General features: G+C 46.5%; 1 protein-coding gene across 1 annotated transcript in view; it reads left to right on the forward strand.

The window, feature by feature from the left end:
- The window catches only part of DNAH6 (dynein axonemal heavy chain 6), a 2460712-nt gene that overhangs the window by 1836124 nt on the left and 604161 nt on the right, over nucleotides 1-20427 (forward strand). The window contains exon 57 of the mRNA XM_086961829.1: nucleotides 18863-19027. Within this exon, the coding sequence (XP_086817955.1) occupies nucleotides 18863-19027 (165 nt within the window). The remainder of the gene's footprint in view (nucleotides 1-18862; nucleotides 19028-20427) is intronic.

Below are 20427 nucleotides of genomic sequence, written 5' to 3' on the forward strand. Positions count from 1 at the left end.
CGGTTCTGGATCCATACCCACTTTTACCAGCTCCAGGTGAGGGTCTCTCACATTTTCATAATCCGATGTATGGCATGCTTGCCAGAGCAGTTAACCCATCCGCTGCATTATGCCCAGGCGCCATTCATGCCAAGGACTCCTTCTTGGCCTCCCCGACGCCGAGGTTCTCAACGTCAATTCTGCCTCAGGAGGAAAGGATGGACTACTCACCAGCGTCATTGAGCTCCGGTCTGGTGCCATCTCGCCTTCGGTTGGCACCTGCTGCCCACTTCCGAAGGTCTTCCATTGACACAGGCTCCGAGGTCTCAGCACTGCATCTGGTGCTGCTGACTCCGAAGATGCGATTGAGGAGTGAGGCTCAGAGGCTTCTAGAAGGGGAGGAATTTCAGGAGCAACAGGAGCAGGCTGATGAAGGGGCGATACTATACACTATGGATGATTTTACAGGGCTGCAAGAAGCCAGTGGGCTTGACACATCCCCGCAGTGGGAGCTCTCCTCTCCAAAAGCCCTTTCCTCTCAGGATGTGGCTTCATACTTTTTGGTAATAAGAAAGGCTGCTAAGCTTTTGGACTTACAGATGCCAATGGCAGAGGCCATATCTAACATTTTAACAGAGGTACTACACTCTCCTTCTGCGGTGGAACCTTTGCTTCCATTTAACGAGACTCTGACAGATTTGATTTTGGAAGTATGGCAGAAGCCAATGTTTGCCCCTGCTGTGTCAAGAACGGTGGCAAGGCGCTATAAAATTGCCCCTGGGATATCGTTTTTTTATCGTCACACCCTTCGCCTGAGAGCCTGGTGGTTCAAGCGTCTTGTTATGTTATGTTACGACTATTTATTGTGCGCACAGATACTCCAGCCAAGGAGCGTCCTGGCGCAGTTGTTCCTCAAGATATTCTGCGGGTTCCTTCCCTTCCGCTCTGGGGGATAGGGACTCCAAGGAGTTGGAACAATCTGTGAAAACAGCTTTTTTGTCGGCCAGCATGGTCTTGAATTCAACTAATGCCATGTGCTTGCTGGGGCGTTATATCCATGCATTGATGGATTCTGCCACGGAGGTAATACCTAAGTTGCCAGAGGATGTCCAGGGTCACTTCGCTGAGGTACTGTCGGAGACACAGGCTGCAGCCCGTCAGGTGATCTAGTTCGGCCTCGATATGGCTGACTCCGTTGCTAGGGTAATGGGCTTTTCGGTGCTGACTAAGAAGCATGCCTGGTTGAGAGGGTCTGGATTCTCTCCCGACATCCAGGTCACGCTGTTGGACCTTCCCTTTGAGGGCTCAAGACTCTTTGGGACCAAGGCTGGCTCAGTTTTACAACAATTCAAGGATAGCAGAGCTACTGCTAGATCGCCTAGGGGTTTTGGTTTCTGAAGATTTTGGGGCTTTGGGAAGGCGGCTCCTTTTTAAGGCTGACAGCAGCAGCAGCACTGAAAGGGAAGAGGTCGTCTGCGGGGGGGGGGGGCGCTCGTCAGCAGGTCTCTTCCTTTTCCTCCTCCCCTCTCCCCCTCACTGGTTCAGCAGGGAAGCAACTCCAGATCCCCCATCTTGGAGCATGTTGGACCTGTAGGAGGCCGGTTGTCCCCTTTTCTACAAAATTACATCAGATCTTGGGGTTTTTATTCTTATAGAAAATGGGTATGCCCTTCCTTTCCAGGAGTTTCCTCCTCCTTACCCTCTTCACCAGGGCTGGTGTTCGGAGGACCATCAGTTGCTTCTGCAACAAGAGGGCCTGTCCTTGTTACAGAAAGGTGCAATAGAGGTTGTTCCGGAGCAAGAAAGGATTCGGGGATGCTACTCCTGGTATTTCCTGATCCCCAAAAAAGATGGGCAATTGAGGCTGATCCTAGACCTTAGGATCTTGAATTTTTACCTCAAGCAGCAAAAGTACAAGATGTTGAGCCTAGCTCAGGATCTTCTGACTCTGCAACAGAAAGACTGGATGGTGTCGATCGATTTACAGGATGCATATTTCCACATTCTCTTCCTGAAGTCTCATCGGAAGTATCTCCGTTTTACTGTGGGTTCTCAACATTATCACTTTGCAGTCCTTCCGTTCGGTCCTACATCCGCTACACGGGTCTTCACGAAGGTGATGGCAGTGATAGCAGCGCATATCGGAACGACTGGCTGCTCAAAGCAAAGTCACCAGAGATGGAGCTGCATCATCTGCAAGTAACAACTCAACTGTTGTTCTCCTTGGGTTTTTCGATAAAAGTACCCAAATCTCACCTGGTGCCGTCTCAGCACAACCTGTTCATAGGGGCAGTACTGGATACTACTCTGAGTTGTGTTTTCCCCCCTCCTCAGAAGATTCTAGCACCTTGGCTGCTTGAGATATTTGTCTGCTGTGCTGGATCATAATAGAAATGGGTGTGTTCATGACGAGCTCAGCTCGTCATGAGCACAGAAGGGGCTAGACATCCAAGCTATGATCCCAATGTTTCAAGATGGAGAGGCTCTTCCAGTCTTGAATGTTATGCGCCTGCTAAGACTGTTCACTTCTTGCATACTGATGGTCAACCATGCAGGCTGGCACAAGAGGGAACTCCAGTGGAGTCTCCGCAGGCAGTGGTTTCAACACAACAGGGATCTCAGGGAAGTGGTCGGAATCTACACAGATACTGCAGTGGATCTGTTATGATGGAGGGTTTCTAGCAACCTGTCCAGACAGATGACACAAAGACATATTTGACTGCATGACAACCAAAGAGCAGGCAGAGGACACAAAGACACCTGTGACTGCATGACAACCAGTGAGCAGGCAGACAGCACAAAGACACGTGACTGCTGACAGAGGATACAACAACAGTTGCCACTGCACCACTATTAGGAAGAAGACAGACGGCACAAATACACCTGTCGATGCACAACAATTAGGGACGAGGCAGGCAGACGACACAAAGACGCACGTGGCTGCACATAAACTAGGGGGAAAGCAGACAAGACGACACACGTGGCAGCACAAAAACTATGAGTGAGGAAGACGACACAACGACACACGAGACTGCGCAGCATTTAGGTGTCAGGCCTACGACACAAAGACACACGTAACTGCACAAAAACTCCGGGGCAGGCAGACACCACAATGACGGGCGTGACTGCACAGAAACTAGCGGGCAGTCAGAGGCCAGAAACACACATGTGGCTGCGCAATAACTAGCGGGCATGTTTAAGTTTAGACAATGCAATGAATTACTATTCAAGACCAATCCTCTAATCAACTTGTGAGGTGTACTGTAAACAAAATTAATATATTGCTTTTAAACACATGCATATAAATGTAAAACAATCACACACCTCTTGTACTGGGAGGCATAATTCCATATTGCACAGAGGCTGCTCCCCCTTACCTCCAATACCTCCTGCGCGATTCCTTTGCAGGAGGGTGCAACAAGGCGCGATGATTCCGACCATATGGCGCCACCATATGACGCAGCGCGGTCCCGCAAGGAAATCGCCAGACGTGCATGCGGCGAGATTGCAAGCAATGCAACTCGTGCACATTTTTGCTCCCAAAGCGCATTAGGCCTCTCTCCTATGCATCACATGCGCGCTGCGTAGGCGAGACCTAAAAAGGCATGTGTGCATTTGCATGCACAACTTGTCAGGCGCTGCATAGGCGAGACCTAAAAAGGCATGTGTGCATTTGCATGCTCAATGTGGCAGGCACCGCGCGGTCCCTGGCACGTCATCCATGCACATGCAGGAGGGTACCATGGGTAACTCCCCATGTGCCCCCCCACCTCTCCAACATCCTGGGGGCCCACAGCAGGCCCTAAACTGTGAAATCCCCATGCGTTTCCTTGGCAGCAACGCCACGGAGAGGCTGATCTCCGCATGCATAGTAATATGGATGGCGGTGTCTAAAAGACACCGCCACCATATTCAGACCTTTTCGGCAAGTTGACTCATCGACTGGGCAGAAAAGCGGCGGACGGTCTTCCCGTCTGCTGTGGTACCCCCGCCAACATAATCAGGCGTGGGGTAAATTGCATGCAGTCGGTGGATATCGGCGGGCGCATCGCCACCACCGTACGGGCGGTGGAGATTTGCACGCCATTATAATAGACCCCATAGTGTTTCACTCTTAGGTGGAGCCCAAATATAATTCCTACTGGTTTCAGGGAAGGTAGCATAAATCTTCTCTATTTTTTCCAGGAAGAAACTTCCTACTTTGTCAGAGTAGTCTGCCGATGCTGGCAGTACTGTTGTAACGCGCTCCAAGGAAGTGAGTTGTTTCACAATACTGAAAATATTTTTGGGGGTGTTTTTTGCAGATTCAATTTTATAGGTATAAAAGTCCCTGCACTTTCTCCTAATTTGTTTGTGATAAAATGTAAGCGCTTCTAGATATTTCATCTTGTCCCCAGTCGGATAGTTCGCCTTCCAACAATGTTCAAGATGTTTACACTCTTTTTTAAGCAATGCTAATTCCTCTAATACCAATATCCCACTGAAGAGTTTAAGTGGGCAATCTGGCAGTGTTTCAGAGGTGTAAAAGAGTCCACTGCCTCCTTAATCCAAGCAGAGACTTGTTTGTCTGCTATCTGTGTGGCGGCCGTTAATTCCGGTGCGCTCAAAGCCAGTTTGTCCTTAACCCCTTTGCGTGCTTATGACGTGCCCAGCTCGTTATGAGGCAGAGTGGAGCTGTGCTCATGACGAGCTGGGCTCGTCATAACGGCCGCGGCCCACCCTTGCAAAATCGATTCCCCGTCTGTGCGGGAGGATCATTGAGTGGGCGGACTCGTCATGAGCACAGCTCCACTCTGCCTCATGACGAGCTGGGCTCATCACAAGCACTGCGGCGCAGCTCGTGTCCCCTCCACCCCCCGCACCGCGGGGGAATTATCCCCGCAGTGAAGGGGTTAAAAGAGTCAGGGTTAAGTAAAGACCAATTCTGAGTAAATATAGTCTCCGACCGCTGTCTCAGTTTGCTAAAGGCTCCTAGGATTTTTAATCTTGAAAGGGAGGGTCGAATGATTAGACCATACTATAAGCACAGGTGGCAAAGCTTCCACCAGAATACTATTAGAAAATATATTATCTAATATATGGCCCCTGATATGCGTAGAAGTGCGGTCTAACTGTTCTAGTCCCAATGCCTGTAGTCCTATTGTCAGCTCACACATTTCTTGATTTTCTTTGTTATCCAAATATAAATTCAGGTCCTCCAGGATTACAACATTTGGGGCTCAGATAGCTAAGGAGGCACTGTTTCAGCTAACTCATTATAAATGATCTAGCTGGGCCCAGGGGTCTATAAATAAGGAGACCCTCAACTTCCCAATCCTTGCTGGGAGACATGGTAAAGAGCACAACTTTGCACCCTGACATTGGCAGTTTGGTCATTTTTACCTGGTATTCTTTTTTTAAAAATGACCCCAAGCCCCCACCTTTCTACTTGGGTCTATCTACTCTTAAAATAGTGTATCCTTCTGTCAGTGCTTCCAAAATGTCCGATGCTGATTGTTCATGGAGGCAGGTTTCAACTAAAAACATCCCTACTGGCTTTTGATGCATTAATAAATCACAAATGTTATGGCTGTGTTTACATAGTGAACTGCAATTCAATGACAGGCAAAGTAGGGAGTTGTTGGTGGGCTCCAAGACCCCCTCCCTCTGCCTTCCCTCTGTAGCTGGCTTAAACAAAAAATTGCATTTCCCACTTCCATTCATTCCTGTACCTACTAGGATGGAGTAGAGGCAGTCGTTGTCGTCTGTTTCGCTCAGAGCCACAATCTCTTCTGAGGAACACCCAGGGGTCCTGGCCCCTGGCACCGTCCGGGCGCGAAGGGCACAGATGAGCTTGCCTTTGGTGCGCCTTTGGCACACCAGCAGCATGCCCGCTGCATGCGTCCACTGCGCACCTGCTTTTGCATGTCTTTAAGTAGTATGTAGACTGGGAGAACTAGACCGCCCCCATCAGCACTGTACGCACTCCAACCGGGAGTGAAAAAGGGCCTGAGAAGATGTTGCTACACACCCTCCGCTCAAACGGCCCAAGAGCAGTGGAACAGAGCGGAAGCACCTTCGGCTGATTGGAGAACCACTGAGAAAGTACAGTGCCTCACAGATATAAAGTAAGGGAAACCCACATAAAGACATAAAAATACGAGATTAAAAATGACTAAATCAGCTTTCAAAGAGCCCCCCTTCAGCTAAAAACTACTTTACTATAAAGCAAGTGACAGCGTATATAAAACCACTTAAAAACAGGGAATAAGCATTCTGCAATTAAAAGGCATAACATGTGAAGGCAGTAGACTTACAGATGTACTTGGGTTCTAAGGAAGATTTGCCAAGACCACGCCCAAGTCACTTTGATTGCCCCGGATTGGCCAAGAAGGGTGTGGCACACAGACCTTCTTCACCTGTCATTGCAACCTCCGCTCCGTCTCCCTCTCAGGGGAGACCTCCTCTTGCAATCGCAGGGGCAGGCTCTACACCCCCCCCACCCCACCTCACCTCCAGAGCGTGCACCTTCATGCCTGGAGATCGAACGGGGCAACCTAATTCTTTCTCTCTCCTACCGGATGTGGTGGATGTTATATTATCGGTCAGAAGACACTCCACCAAATCTGTCTATTCCAGTAGGGTGGGCCAGATTTGTTAAATGGTGCGGAGAGTTCAATTGATCATTTGAAGGCCCACTTGCCTAATGTTCTTAGTTTTTCTCTTTCTTTGGCTCAGCAGGGTTGTGCTGTAGCAACTGTTGAGGGCTAGTCATCGGCCTTGTCAGCCTTTCTTTGTTTGCCAGACCAACCATCATTGTTTAAGTCTCCCATAGTCATGAGATTCAGTATGTGTCTCGCTATAAGATTTCCTTCCACTCCTTTTATTATGCCTCAGTGGGATTTAAATTAAATTCTTACTTTCCTAATGGGGTCTCCTTTCGAGCCTCTTCATAGTTGTTCTTTGAGGCTTCTATCATTCAAAACAATTTTTATGATTGCGATTACCTCTTCCAGGAGGGTTAGTGAGCTACATGCTCTAAGTTCTAAACCTCCTTTCACCACTATCCATGCAGATAAGATGGTTCTCAGGACCAGAGCTGCTTTCCTGCCTAAGGTGTATCCGGTGTATCCATCAGAAGAACAAGTTACTTACCTTCGGTAATGCTTTTTCTGGTTGATATGTTATCTGCCTGTGGATTCCTCACTGACCCACCCGCCTCCCCGTCTTCTACCCACTTATACCGAAAATAATTTTGGGTTTGACAGTCTTGTATTTATTGTCGTTGATGCTTGTCACTAGGAAATGTCTTTGTTTTAGAATTTCCTATTTCCTTCCTTCTGGAAGGGTATGTAGATATTTTGTATACTGTGTATGTTGTTGGTTCACCCGTTTGCCTCAAAGGCGCGGACACAATGGGTGGAACTGATGTCAGCACGCCGATTAGGTCTTATGGCTCTGATGACATCACACAGAGTCACGAGCGGACCCATGCCATTGTGATGTCCTCTTTGATGTGGGAGAGCTATGAAAAAAGTTTCTGTGGAATGCTGTGCATGGGGTATTTCAAAAGGTGAGAATCCACAGGCGGATACTGTATCCACCAGAAAAAGTGTTACTGATGGTGAGTAACTTGTTCTTTGCTACCAAAGTTGTTTTTTCCAACAACAAACATATGCCATGTATATTACTATTGTTGTTTTGTGAAGGCAGCTAGAAAAAATCATCCAACCAAACACTAAAATTGCACGCTCCTACTACGTACAGTGTCACTTAATCATTTTATAAAAACAACTTTAAAAATGACACCCGAAATAAATCACTATCTAACTGGGAACACAAAGTGCGGGCAAATTAAATAGCCACTTTTTTAAAGGCATTCTACAAAAAAAAAATGTTTAAAGCACTCATTTGGCATATTCACCTAAGAGGTAGTAAATAGAGGGCCTGATTCACAAAGGGCCTCTACACTCGTGGCGAGGCCCCGCAGTCATGGGGGAGTTCCCACACTTGGGGCGGAATCTCCGTAATGAGAATTCTCACTGCGGAGATTCTGCCCTGAATGTGGGGGCTTCCCCATGCCTGCGGGGCTTCTGTCACAAGTGAAGATGCCCTTTGTGAGTCAGGTCCTGAGATTTGGCCAGCTGCTAGAATATGCGAAAACTAATGGGAAAGTGTGAGGCATCGGTGCCAGAGGAGATCATAGAGTGAGAATGGGAATGGCTCTAGTCAAGGAAGGGAGGAGGGAAAACATTTGTAGCTGATAACTACATCCAGCCACAGATTCCTTAACTTAGAATATTTCCCCAGGCGTCAGACTGGATCCGGAAAATCTTTATTTCCCCAGTAATACCTCTGCACGTCGGGAGGGGGCGTCGCCCGGTTCCGTCCTGACGTCGTCCATGGAAGTGATGTCAATGGAGCCATATATGCCCCACCCGGCGTGCTGACATAATTTTTCTTCTTTTCCACATCCTAACGCGGATCCGGGAAAGTGATACCTCTGGCCTGTTTTTCTCATCTTCAGTCCTTCTCGAAGCCCTTTTTGCCTCAAGGAACAGTGTGTTCGATGCCTGTGGGCTTTAAGCCATGCCGGTCCTGCTTGCGACAGATGTCAGCGATGGACCCTAATGCAATCTGTATGTGGTGCTTGGAAAAGCACCAAGACTTCGTGGAGTATGACGCCTGCCGCTAGCTGCGGCTAAAATCCCTGTGCGAGCGCCGCATGACGCTGCTGTCTGCCCGGATTTCCCGAACGGACACCTTGCGACACCGGTCTCATTTTCCAGCGGAGACGTCCATACGGCACCGGTCCTCACAGGAGGATGTTCCGGTTTGGGACAGGTCCCAGGAACGTTGCTGTTATTTGCCTGCTTCAGGTAAGCACAAACGGAAGTCGCAGAAGGTGTTGGCTTCGCGTCGACATCATGACGGGCCCGCACCTCCTGGTCTTTGCCAGACTCGGGCCCCCAGGAGTCGGGCCCCACATATCCCCCGTGTACGGGTGCTGGAGTGACTCGACCTCAGATGGAGGACCACTGCAGGGCCCTGCAGTCCTTTCTTGATTTGCCCCCTCCCTGGTGCACCTTCAGGCCCCACAGTGGGGGTAAGGACTCAGGTCGGGACTCTGCCGGCAGGATAACCCTCGGCACCGACCGAGTGCCCTTACTCCGACTCCAGAGTCGCCTCAACGTCAGGACACTGCCCGGAGGGGCATCCCACGATATCTAGCCTTTCCACAGTGCCGTCACACAGCCTTCCGAGGTTCCCTGCTGCAAGGCTGGAGATGACTGCGGTGCGGTGCACAGCATTGCTTCGGCACACTCTCTCCCCGCAAGTTTCCGCTTCGGGAGATGTTGAGTCATCGCCGGCCCGACTCTGGCCGGGCGAGGCCTGTTCGGAGGTCATCGACACCGGCCCGGACAGTCGAGGCCATTTCAGAGGTCGCCGATGCCGGCTCGACTCGGCTGGTCGAGGCCTTTTTGGAGGTAGCCGGCTCCAAGTTGACGTCGCCTTGACGCCGTTCGAAGCCGGTACCATCTCCAGCTTTATTGGTGGAGGATGTGGTCCCAGTGGATTCCCCACCCCCTGAGTCTTTTCAACTCTCTCCGGAGCAGGCACCAGTGGGCATTGGCCTACTCATCCTTCTGCTGAGCCTCTGTTATGTGACCGAATTAGCTTGCGTCTGTCACTTACTAAAGACTTGCAGTCACCGCCTCGTGGGGCCACGGAGGCTAGTGGGACGTTTATCAGGGCTGTTTGCTGGGCTGCAGCCATTTTGAAGATGCAGCCACCCTCAGTCTCTAGGCCTTCGGTGTCCTTGCTGGATCTTCTACACCAGGGTGCTGGGGACATGGAGCCTTTGTTACCATTTGAGGAGTCATTATTTGACTTTCTTCTCGGGGCGTGGGCGGGGCCCTCTTCGGGGGACCCTGTGGACCGTGCTGTGGCACATCGCCATTGCCCGGCTCCCGATGACCCTGCCTGTTTGACCCTCCATCCTGTGGCTAGAAGATTTGTGATTCAGGCAGCTCTCTCTACTACTCCTGTTCCGTTGCATCCTCCCACTCTGGAGTTTGGGTGGTTGGAGTCATGTGGCCGCAATGTGTTTGCATCCGCCAGCGCGGGTCTCCGGTCCCTAAACACGTGTGTGTTTGCTCGTGCTACAAATGCCCTTTGGGACTCTGTTGAGCAGCTCCTCCCCTCCTTGCCGGAGAGCTCTTGTGCCGATCTAGCCCGCATAATCTGTGATGGTCATGATATAGCTCACTTTTCGATTCGGTCTGCCATGACCACCACTGACTCCGTGGGTCGGGCTATGGCCAGGTCAGTTGTCATGTGACGCCATGCGTGGTTGCAAAATGACATTTTCCCAGAGCATGTTCAAGAGCGGCTTCGAAATCTACCATTTGATTCAGTCACTCTTTTTGATGCCCATGCTGATTTGGCGGTCAGGCGCCTCCTGTCTATGTTTGGTTGTCTTCCAAGGTTTTAATCCTCATGAAGGTTTTTTCGTTTCGTGACTGTGCCGTCACTTTCTTCTCTGTTACCTGTTGTCGGTTACAGCTGTTCTGAGCTGTGTGGCTTGTCAGCCATGTCATTTACTTATTCTGGTACAGCTGGTATAGCTGTGTTGACCTTTCTTCTGAGCCTCTGTCCACAAGCTTGTCTCAAGAGGAACCCTTCTTTTGTAGGTTTGTGCCTTACCCTATATGGGGTAGTTGTTGGAAGTGATATTTATTAATACTCTTCCTTACCTGGGAAGTTTTGCCACAAGTTGACTCTTCCAACTATTGTAGGATGTCTCCTCTGGTGATATCCAGAGGGTTGGTTTCCCTCCAGGTGTTATAATGGATCGTCTACGGTTGGTCCGTAGTACATCCCCGCCTCATTAGGGGCATCCTTCCCTGCTGTTTCCTTTGGGTTTTTGTCACGCCAGTTTTTTCCTGGCGTGTTCTTGCAGCCTCACTGTTTCTGTCTTGCCTGTTGACTTGCGCCCCTGAAAGGCGGGTCCCTCTGTTCCGTTCCGGAACAGTCTCTTCTGTATTCGGTGAACACTCGCTGTATTGGTGCACACAGGTTGTGCTCTATGTCTTTTCTTGTGTCTCAAGCTCTGTCGGGGTTCTTGCCTATAGCAAGGGGTGTTCCCGCCGGCTCTGTCTCGGCTGTGGGTTGCCCCCTACTCCACTTCCCTAGCGGAGTCTCCGGTCCCTTGCTTCTTGCAGGGCAGGGGGTTCGGTTTTTCCACTCCTTCCCTGTGCATATTTCTTAGTTCTTCAAGGTGTGGCTCTTGTCAATGACTTTCTGCCACCGGATCTGTGCTCCACCCCAGCTCTTTCTCAGGGTGTCGGTTCTTACTCACATTTGTAGCACTGGTGTTAAACTCCCCACCAGCTATTTTTCTGGGGGCGAGTTCTTACGCTCATTTCTGGCACAATTGATACTTTAGGTGGCATTACTGTGCATGTCTTCTTGACATTCTCCTAGTTGGTAGACTGTGTCGGTCAATGGCGGTGTATGCTTTTTGGTGACAGGCTTCTGCCTGTGCCTTTTCTTAATTTTTTAATGGCAGTATTGTGGTCTATGTTCCCGCCTGCCTCACCAGAGACCATGTTTCTTCCCCCTCCGGGTACTGTTGTTTTTTTCTGCGTTCTGTGACTGTTATGCTGCACACCGGTACAGTGGCACCAATTGAGAGACTCCTCTGTTGAGGGTTTTGTTGATTCACGTATGTGTGGCAACATTCCTGTCTCTTTGTGTATATGTCGTAAGTCCTACACACCATGGGGGTGCTCGCATACTAAGTTCTTTTTGCCCTAGTCTCAGGCCTTCTTGCTCACTCTCTCCTTCAATATAGAGTCCCTTATGTGTTACTGGCTTTGCAGGTTGTCCCCTCACAGTGGTACCTTTTGGTACGTTTGGCTGCATGCCTACCTACTGAGCTTTTGCTCGAGGGTGACTCTTTTGTCTCTGATGGCACAAGACTCTGGTTTCGACCCTGACACTGTTGTTGCATGTCCTAGGGGGTACACATTTGATGTGTGTTTTTTCTTCCATGCAAGGGCCTCCTGTTGCGGCTTCAGGTCTTGGCCGAACAGTCTTTAGACTGTCCCCTGTATCATTTTGGCAATTGCTGTGGAGTATGTTCAGGCCGTATTGTCTACCGTTGTTATGTTCCTTACGGAGGTTTCTGGGTCTAATCTCAGTTGCCCTGTCATTGCGGTTCCTACCATGTTTCATCCACCGTTTGACAAATATGTTCTCCTGGATTTTGTGGTTGTTTTGCAGACCCTCCTCCTATGGGGTATGGCTTTGGTATCTATTCTAAGTTAAGGAATCTGTGACTAGATGTCTCTATCAGATGGAAGAGTTACTTACTTTCGGTAAAGATATATCTGGTAGAGACACAGTCTAGCTGCAGATTCCTTAACGCCCCCAATCTTTCCCGCTCTACAAAGGCCTTTTTATATGGTGTTTTTCCACCTAGCTCCACCGTTCCTGGTGGCCTTGGTCTTCCAGAGGTGTGCTCTTGCACCTTACACTGGGGTAGGCCTCCTCGCCATCCTAGTGCTTGGTTGGTTTCGACCCCTTTGGCTCTCCACTCCGTTCACGTTTTTTTAGGTGCTTTTAGGTGGTTGAGGTCCACTTTTGTGGGTGGTTGAGGTCTATACTTTTCGATGCCTTCTCATGTTGCTCCACCTGTGTTCCTCCTGCGTGGAGTTGTTCTGTTTTTAATTCCCACCCACCACCCACGCCTGTGCCTTCTTCTTTCTACGGCAGTCGGTTGGGTTGGGTTCTCTTTGGTGCTACAGTCCTTCAATCTATGGAGGGTGTGTGTAGTGAACTTTCTGGTGGTCGTGCACTTCTAGTCACTTGTCTTGCAACATGTTTCTTCAATATGGTGGTTCTTTTAATTTCCCTCCTGTTGTGACAAGCTGTGCCTGGCTTGTCATATCTTTTATGCCGTGGCCGTTACCCCCTCGAGGTGGGGCACGGCTTGACAATTTGTTGGGCCCTTGCTTGCAGCAAGTGCTCTGTGTGCTCCCTTAGTCCCTCCGGGTAATGGGTACTCCCTTAGTGCCTCCTGGTACTGGGTGCTTTTTCAACTTCCTTATTGTTTCTCTTTTTTATGTTACTCGTTGTTGTTTCAACGATTTTGCTCTTTTTTTTAACACACACTGTTCCTATGCTTCTCAGTTTTTGCATGGCTCCTCGTTGTGGCGCGGAAAAGTTTCCTTTAGAACACTGACATCAGCACGCCGGGAGAGGCATATATGCCAACATTGTCTTCACTTCCGTGGAAAGCGTCAGGACGGAGCCGGGCGATGCCGACTCCTGGCGTGCAGAGGTATTGCTGGGGAAAAAAGATTTTCCGTATCCAGTCTGACGCCTGGGGAGATATTCTAAGTTAAGGAATCTGCGTCTAGACTGTGTCTCTACCAGATATATCGTTACCGAAGGTAAGTAACTCTTCCGCCAGGTACACAGGACAACATAAAGTGATCTGGCTTGAAAGAAGGAATGGTCCCAGAGAAACAGAAGTGAGGAGCAGGAACACTGATTATGTTTCGGGGATTATTGGAGATCTGGAAAAGATTAAGGTGCAAATGGGTATGCAGTAATTTCCTAACTAATTATAATTAATAAATCATTTCTCTTTAACTTTTGTGAACACTAAAATGGGTATGCAGTAGTTTCCCACATAACTAATTATAAATAATTATTCATTTCACTTTTACTTTTGTAAAAACTACTGATAATTGATGACTCAATATTAGAGACTAATGTTATCATTTGTATGTTGGTATTGATATAAATTTAGGAGAACACTTATTTCAACTAAGGTCAGGCTATTTAACTTTCAGCATCATTTCATGCTAGAGAACAGTGGCCTGTAGAGTATGTTTTAATGTACGCTCATAACATTCCATTACAAATTTCAAGACACCAGGATCTAGCAGGTTAAAATCCCCCCTCCCCCCAACACCAGGTAAATTCAATTTTGCCCATACAGTAGCTGCTATGAATGGAGAGGCATCCAATTAGGTTTGACAATTCCATCACCTTGCTTCCGAGTTGTAACAATTGTTTAGAAGCTGTGTGGTGAACTTCTTTTTTTTTTTTTTGTGTCCTCATATTCGCCCTTGGTGACCATATAGTAACGAACAATTAGAGAAGATGACAGGAACACTGACCCGGATTTACTGGGGGGGATTTTAATGATTCCTACCGGGGTATCCCGCAGTGCAAAGCATCTGCTACTTAATCATCATCACATGGTACCAACAGGGCTAGCATACTGCTGTATACAACCCATTACGTAACCGAAGTCGCCCATGTAGGGTGTATATAGCAAAAGGGGATCAAATAACACGACCCTTCCAAGCAGCAAAATCATAGGACATGGGGGGAAAAAAAAAAGAAAAAAGAAAAAACCCGTGATGTTCTGATCCATGATTACCAGTTCAAAAGTAGCCAAAGTCTCCTCTTATGTTGGTTACCTGCTCTAACCATGTCCAATTTAGACATCTGTAACATAGATGCACGCCAATCGGTAAAGAGAGGAGGTGCCTTATCTTTCTAACATCTACATATTTCTCTTCTAGCCAACAAACAGCCATAGAAGACCAGTTTTTTACTTATGCCATCAAGCTCTGGTATGATACCAAAAAAGACTAACATAGGGCAAGGACTGACTTGCGAACCTATCGCTAACGAGAGGGAAGCGCAGATTTCATTCCAAAATAGTGTTAAGAATGAACACTCAAAAAAACATATGAACATCTGATGCGGCTACCAGACCGCATCTAGGGCAGGCCACCAGAGCATTATTGGGGAACTTTGATAAACGTAGTGGAGAATAGTACACCCTGTGCAATGTAAACAAGTGGTTACGACGAAGCCAGGAAGGTTTCACCGTCTCCCCCAGAATCTTAAATGATTTTAGCCCCAAACCCTCCACATCAGTGTTGGTGATATATGTTTCCCAGAGCGAGTGGGGGAGCAAGAATTCGCCATCAGTCTCGTCTAACATGAGGTTGTACCAAAATGTAATCTCTTTTTTGAAAGGTGGTTTGTCAGTCAGATGGGTTACTAGATTACTCTCAGCGCCTTTTTTATACCTACCCCTACCTTGACTATAACGAATTCCTATTATTGAACTCAGAGTCTCCCATGAAAGTAGAACTCCTTCAACAAACAGGTCCCCCCATGATGTAAGTCCGGCCTCTCTGACTGAGAGAGCTAGACTATCCAAAAGCCAAGACGGCGCGCCCGGAGAGTCCCACAATTGGGCCCTACTATGATAGTAGTCCAGTTTGAGTGTACGTCTAAAATTACCCCATGTTCTAGCAAGATCCCTCAAAACCTTTAGCTTAACCTTCTTAAAGTACTTAGGGCACCAAATTTTAACAAAAAGTTCGTCGGCCTGATTTTTCCCCCCTTAAGAAGTGCTGAAAATAGTTTCCCACACCCGGCGTTATTAGGGGTCTTTAAAAGCATCCTGATGTGAGAAAGTTGAAAGGTGCTGCAAGGCCCCCTTTTTCTCGACGACGTCTTATCTTCTTCCAAGATAATCTGGGCGTATGACTATTCCATATAAATCTATTTATTTCGGTTTGAAGTTTGGCAGTTAAAGATGGATCAAAAAAGAGAGGGATAGTATTAAACAAAAACATAATCTTACGTAGAATAGTCATTTTAACCAGGTTAGACCTGCCTATCAGGGAAATAGGAAGAGCAGACCATGTTCTCATCAATCTGTGAGCCTCCTTAGCCACAAGAGCAAAATTTAAAGGGACGATCTTATTACTATCCGTATAGATATTTAAACCGAGATACCTGAGAGTAGAACTAGGCTGTACCCCCACGACCGGTGCAGGATGATTCCAGACCATAATATCGGTCTTAGCTGCATTAACTTTGTAGCTGGATATTGCAGCAAACTCTTCTGCAATGGATATTACAGAAGGAAACGCCGAGCTCAACTCGGATGAAAAGATAAGAACGTCATCCGCATATAGTGCGACTTTCTGCTCCCAGCCTTCAAAAATAAAAGGTTTTATATTAATGTTGTCACGGATGAGTTGGGCAAAAGGTTCTATATATAAATCAAACAAAAGTGGGGAGAGGGGACACCCTTGACGGGTTCCTCGCGTAATGCTAAATGGCTCAGTGAGTTCCCGGTTGACCAATAATGAAGCAGAAGGGTTTTTGTATAGTAGTTTTACAGCTCGCCTAAAATTATCACCTAGATTAATCTTTTTCAACACTTCCGCTAAATACATCCAATACATCCAAAATACATCCAATTTACCCTATCCTATTGTAGCATCAAGAGTGAAAACTGCTAAGGGAAGCGATGCTAATGTGGCCATATCTATTGCGCCAATGAGGTCGTAAGTTAGTTCATAAAGTTGCCTTTCTTTTACCAATCCCTTCTGGTCCAAATGCAGGATGTTGTTTGCTACCCCTCCCAATCTATTTGCAAGCACCGACGCAAAGATTTTATAGTCTGTGCTAAGAATTGAAATTGGTCTATATGACCCACAGTTAGTTGCTGGTTTGCCCGGTTTTAAAATCAAAGGTATAGAGGCCCTGTCCCAAAAGGCGGGAGGTAAGACACCATCCAGTAGGATACTATTAAACAAGTCTGTTAAGTGAGGAAGAGTTGTTGGACAAATTACTTTATATATTTCGGAAGGTAACCCATCGGGTCCTGCAGCCTTGCCCTTTTTGCTTTTAAAGATAGCAGAACGTACTTCCTCCAGAGTAATAGGGCCGTCCAAGGCTTTCCTTTGTTCTAAATTTAGGGCAGGAAGAGAAATCCCAGATAACCAGTCCCTTGCTTGGTTGGGTTGTATATTCTTGTCCTCGTGATATATTTCGCTGAAGAAGCTTCTAAAAGCTCCACTAATTCCCTCATCTGTAGAGTGTATTACTCCATCCTTGTTAATAGAACTAATATTGTTTCGGACCCTATCTGTCTTCGACTTCCAGGCCAGGAGCTTGCCGGCACCTTCCCCATATTCAAAATGGGCCAGTTTACTAGCCTCCCATCTCTCTAAAACCCGTGCGCTCAAAACAGAGGAAAGATCTCCTTTTAACACTGTTAGTCTGTCCTGCAACTCCTCTAATGGGGACCCTGATGATGCTGGGTTCCTGTCAATCTCTTCTTGAACTCCTGCTATCTCCAATTCAAGAGAGGCTACTGCATCCCTGTAGGTCTTGTTTTTATATGCAGATATATTGGTTAGATAACCCCTTAATGTAGCTTTGAATGCATCCCAGGTAATCCCAGGTGGGGCAGTCCCCTGATTAATCTCCCAGAAAGACTTAACTTCATGATTTAATGCCTCTATGATATCGGAAGAGCGAGTATTGATCTGTCAAAAGACCAGTTTCTTAGAGAGGGCCTTGATACAACCTCAAGCTCAAGAAGGATAGCTGTATGGTCAGAAAGATGAAAAGGTAAATGAGAGACTGATTTAACCTGTTTAACCAAAATGTGGCTAATCAAAATGAATTCAATCCGAGACTGGTGGTGAAATTTATAGTTCTTAAATGTGACCCCCCTTTGAGACCCATGAAGTGTCCTCCAGATATCATTATAATTTAATGCTTTCATGTTGTTTAACAGAAACATCCAAGTCTTAGATAGAGTTATAGCCCTATTGGAAGGTGACTTATCCAATATTGGATCCAAGACTATGTTGTAATCGCCTGCCAAAATAACCGGCTCTGGGAATAGATATAGTTGTGAAAAAAGTGTGGCCAAGACTGATGGATCGTCCTGGTTTGGGCCATAGTATCCTACTATCGTAAGTGGTGAACCCAAAATAATAACTGAAGCTATTGCCCATCGGCCATAAGGGTCTACCTGTTTAGTGACAAGCCTTGCCCTAATAGATTTTTTAAAAAGGATGGCCACCCCCCTAATATGTGAAGTTTGTGATGTGACAACCCCGAAATCTATCCATCTATTCTTACCCAACAAGTTTAGCATTTCGGTTTCTGCTAAATGTGTCTCCTGGAGCACTAATATTTGCGCAGCAGAATCTCGTAGATATTGCATAATATTATTTCTTCTTGGACAAGTCCGAAGACCATTAGTGTTCCAGGACAAAATGCGAAGATTATGCATTATACTGGAAAAAAATTACAAGAACCGAAGACCAATTCTGCCATACTCTGGTAGATGAGCTATGTATTAGCTGACTCCTGTCTTTCCCCTCTAGAAAGTGTTTTAAAGGACGTTTAAGAGGACAATTTTTACTTCCCCCCAACCCCCCTCCCACTCCAAACCCCCCACCCACGGGAAACCCCCACTCTATCTATCTGGACTCCCAGAAAGATAGCACACCGCTATGGACACCTGCCACTACCAACCAACAGCCAAATTTGGGGGAAAAGAAAGAAAGAAAACTAAGTGAGATTAAGTGAGATTAAGCCCTACAGTAAGAGCCTTAAGTGAATGTAAATCCTGTCACCAGGTTTATCAGGAATGTGCTAACCGGTGTGAAGGCATTCCACCTCTTTTTTTTTTCTCTCTCTTTTCTCTTCTTTTTTTTTTTTTTTTTTTCTTCGCCTTCCCAACACCACTTTACTCTATTCTATGTATCTCCTAGTTTTTCTATTCAATATCTTTATATTAACATAAATGGAGGTTCTATACCTTTTAGCAAGTTTTTAACAAAGTCTTAAGTTAGCTGTGTGGTGAACTTCATTGAATGTAACACAGTTAGTTCAATTCTGGGGCTCTTGACTTCTAAGGGATATGGGAAGTTATAGCTAGCCGAGCTTTAAATCTAGATATTGAAATCCAACAATCCATTGACCATTTCTGTATTGTTGTTCTGTCTAGCACCACCTTAAATGCCATTTACATTTTCTCTTTTTTCCAAAGCTCAAAGAAACATTGGACCCTTCTTTAGAGCCTGTTCTATTAAAACAGACATTTGTAACTGGAGGAAGGATGCTCATTCGTCTTGGAGACTCTGACATTGATTATGATAAAAACTTTAAGTTCTACATGACAACAAAATTACCAAATCCACACTATCTTCCCGAGGTAAGATATATTGTTGCAATATGTGAGAGTGAAATAGTTGAATTGGAAATAAAAGAAAGTGAGAGAGGGTTGACGAGAGAAAGAGTGAGAATAAGAATATGTAAGCAATAGAGAGGAAGACAATGTTGATGTGTTAGAGAGGGAGATTGACTTTAGGTCATCAGAAAAATGTTTAAAAAGTCGGAAAACAACGGAATGGAGTACACCAACTGACAAAAATGCTAGAGAGATACTTAAAAATTGCATAATCAGGGTCAAGTGTTTAAATAAATGGAAGATGTTTCCAAAGTGTGAGACAACCAGCCTGACCAGCAGATATTTTAGGCATGTGTCTGAGAAATTCCCCCTGTTGTATTATCCCCAAGTTTTGCTCTTGATATCAACCCTCCAGTATGTATAAAATGGCACCAACTGATGTTACAACGGGACTAGCCTAGATGTCAACTATTAATAAGCACATATAGAATAGAGGTTCCGTGAGGTAGAGAAATGAATTTAAGCACCCATTAATTAGCATCAATTATACATCAGAGAAATAAAAAACAGACAAACTTTGCAAGTGCAAAACATTTCCTGCTTCATAGAGTTCTTGTTGCTTTTTAACATTGACTTCACGCACATTGAATTCACGCATGGAACCTCTGTTATATATGTGTCTGTTTGCCCATGGTAGGAAGTGGTTTTGTTAAGGAAGGTCCTTGTTCCTGATTAGAACTATAATAAGCAACACATTATAAGCTAACTGTAGTAGTGCTGCACCTCCCCCAGATGAGCTACACATATGTAGGTTCTTTCTGATTTTTATGCCCAATGTGTTTGTTGGTTTTTAATTTTGTATTTGGTGTGTGGCGGGACCTATGCTCTTATTGTGGGGTCCCGCCGTTTGTATTGCACTTGCAGTTTTAGTGAGGGTGAGAGGAGCGGGTTTGTGACATTCCCTGTTGCCACTCCTGCCGCCATCTTTAAGCCAGTCAGCTGTCTAGTTCGTTGGGGCAAGGAGATTTCCCACATTATTTAAATTTAGCAAGCGCGCGAATGCGCTTAAGTCTGTGCCCATCCTCGCTCGGCCCATGAATGATCAGCGCCAACCATGCAGCCCGATTTCACACTGCTCTTGGCCAGACCTTAGTCTAGCCCTCTTCGGAATTCTGTTCATTAAGATCTGAGACGCTCTGTAAATGTGCACTTTTTTCACAAAAATGCCTTGCACGTCCATGCCTTATTCAGTGATGACCAACTAGATATTCTTTTTATTACTGAAACTTGGATGTCTAATAACTTTGTCCTTGACGTAGTATTAGCAATCCCCGAAGAATACTCTATGCTACATTGTGACAGACTTGGAAAAAGAGATGTAGAACTTGTTCAAAAAAATCTTATATCTGAAAGAAACAGGTTAG

Source organism: Lissotriton vulgaris, chromosome 3_1 (assembly GCF_964263255.1).
Source record: "Lissotriton vulgaris chromosome 3_1, aLisVul1.2, whole genome shotgun sequence".
In the NCBI taxonomy this organism is placed as follows: Eukaryota; Metazoa; Chordata; class Amphibia; order Caudata; family Salamandridae; genus Lissotriton; species Lissotriton vulgaris.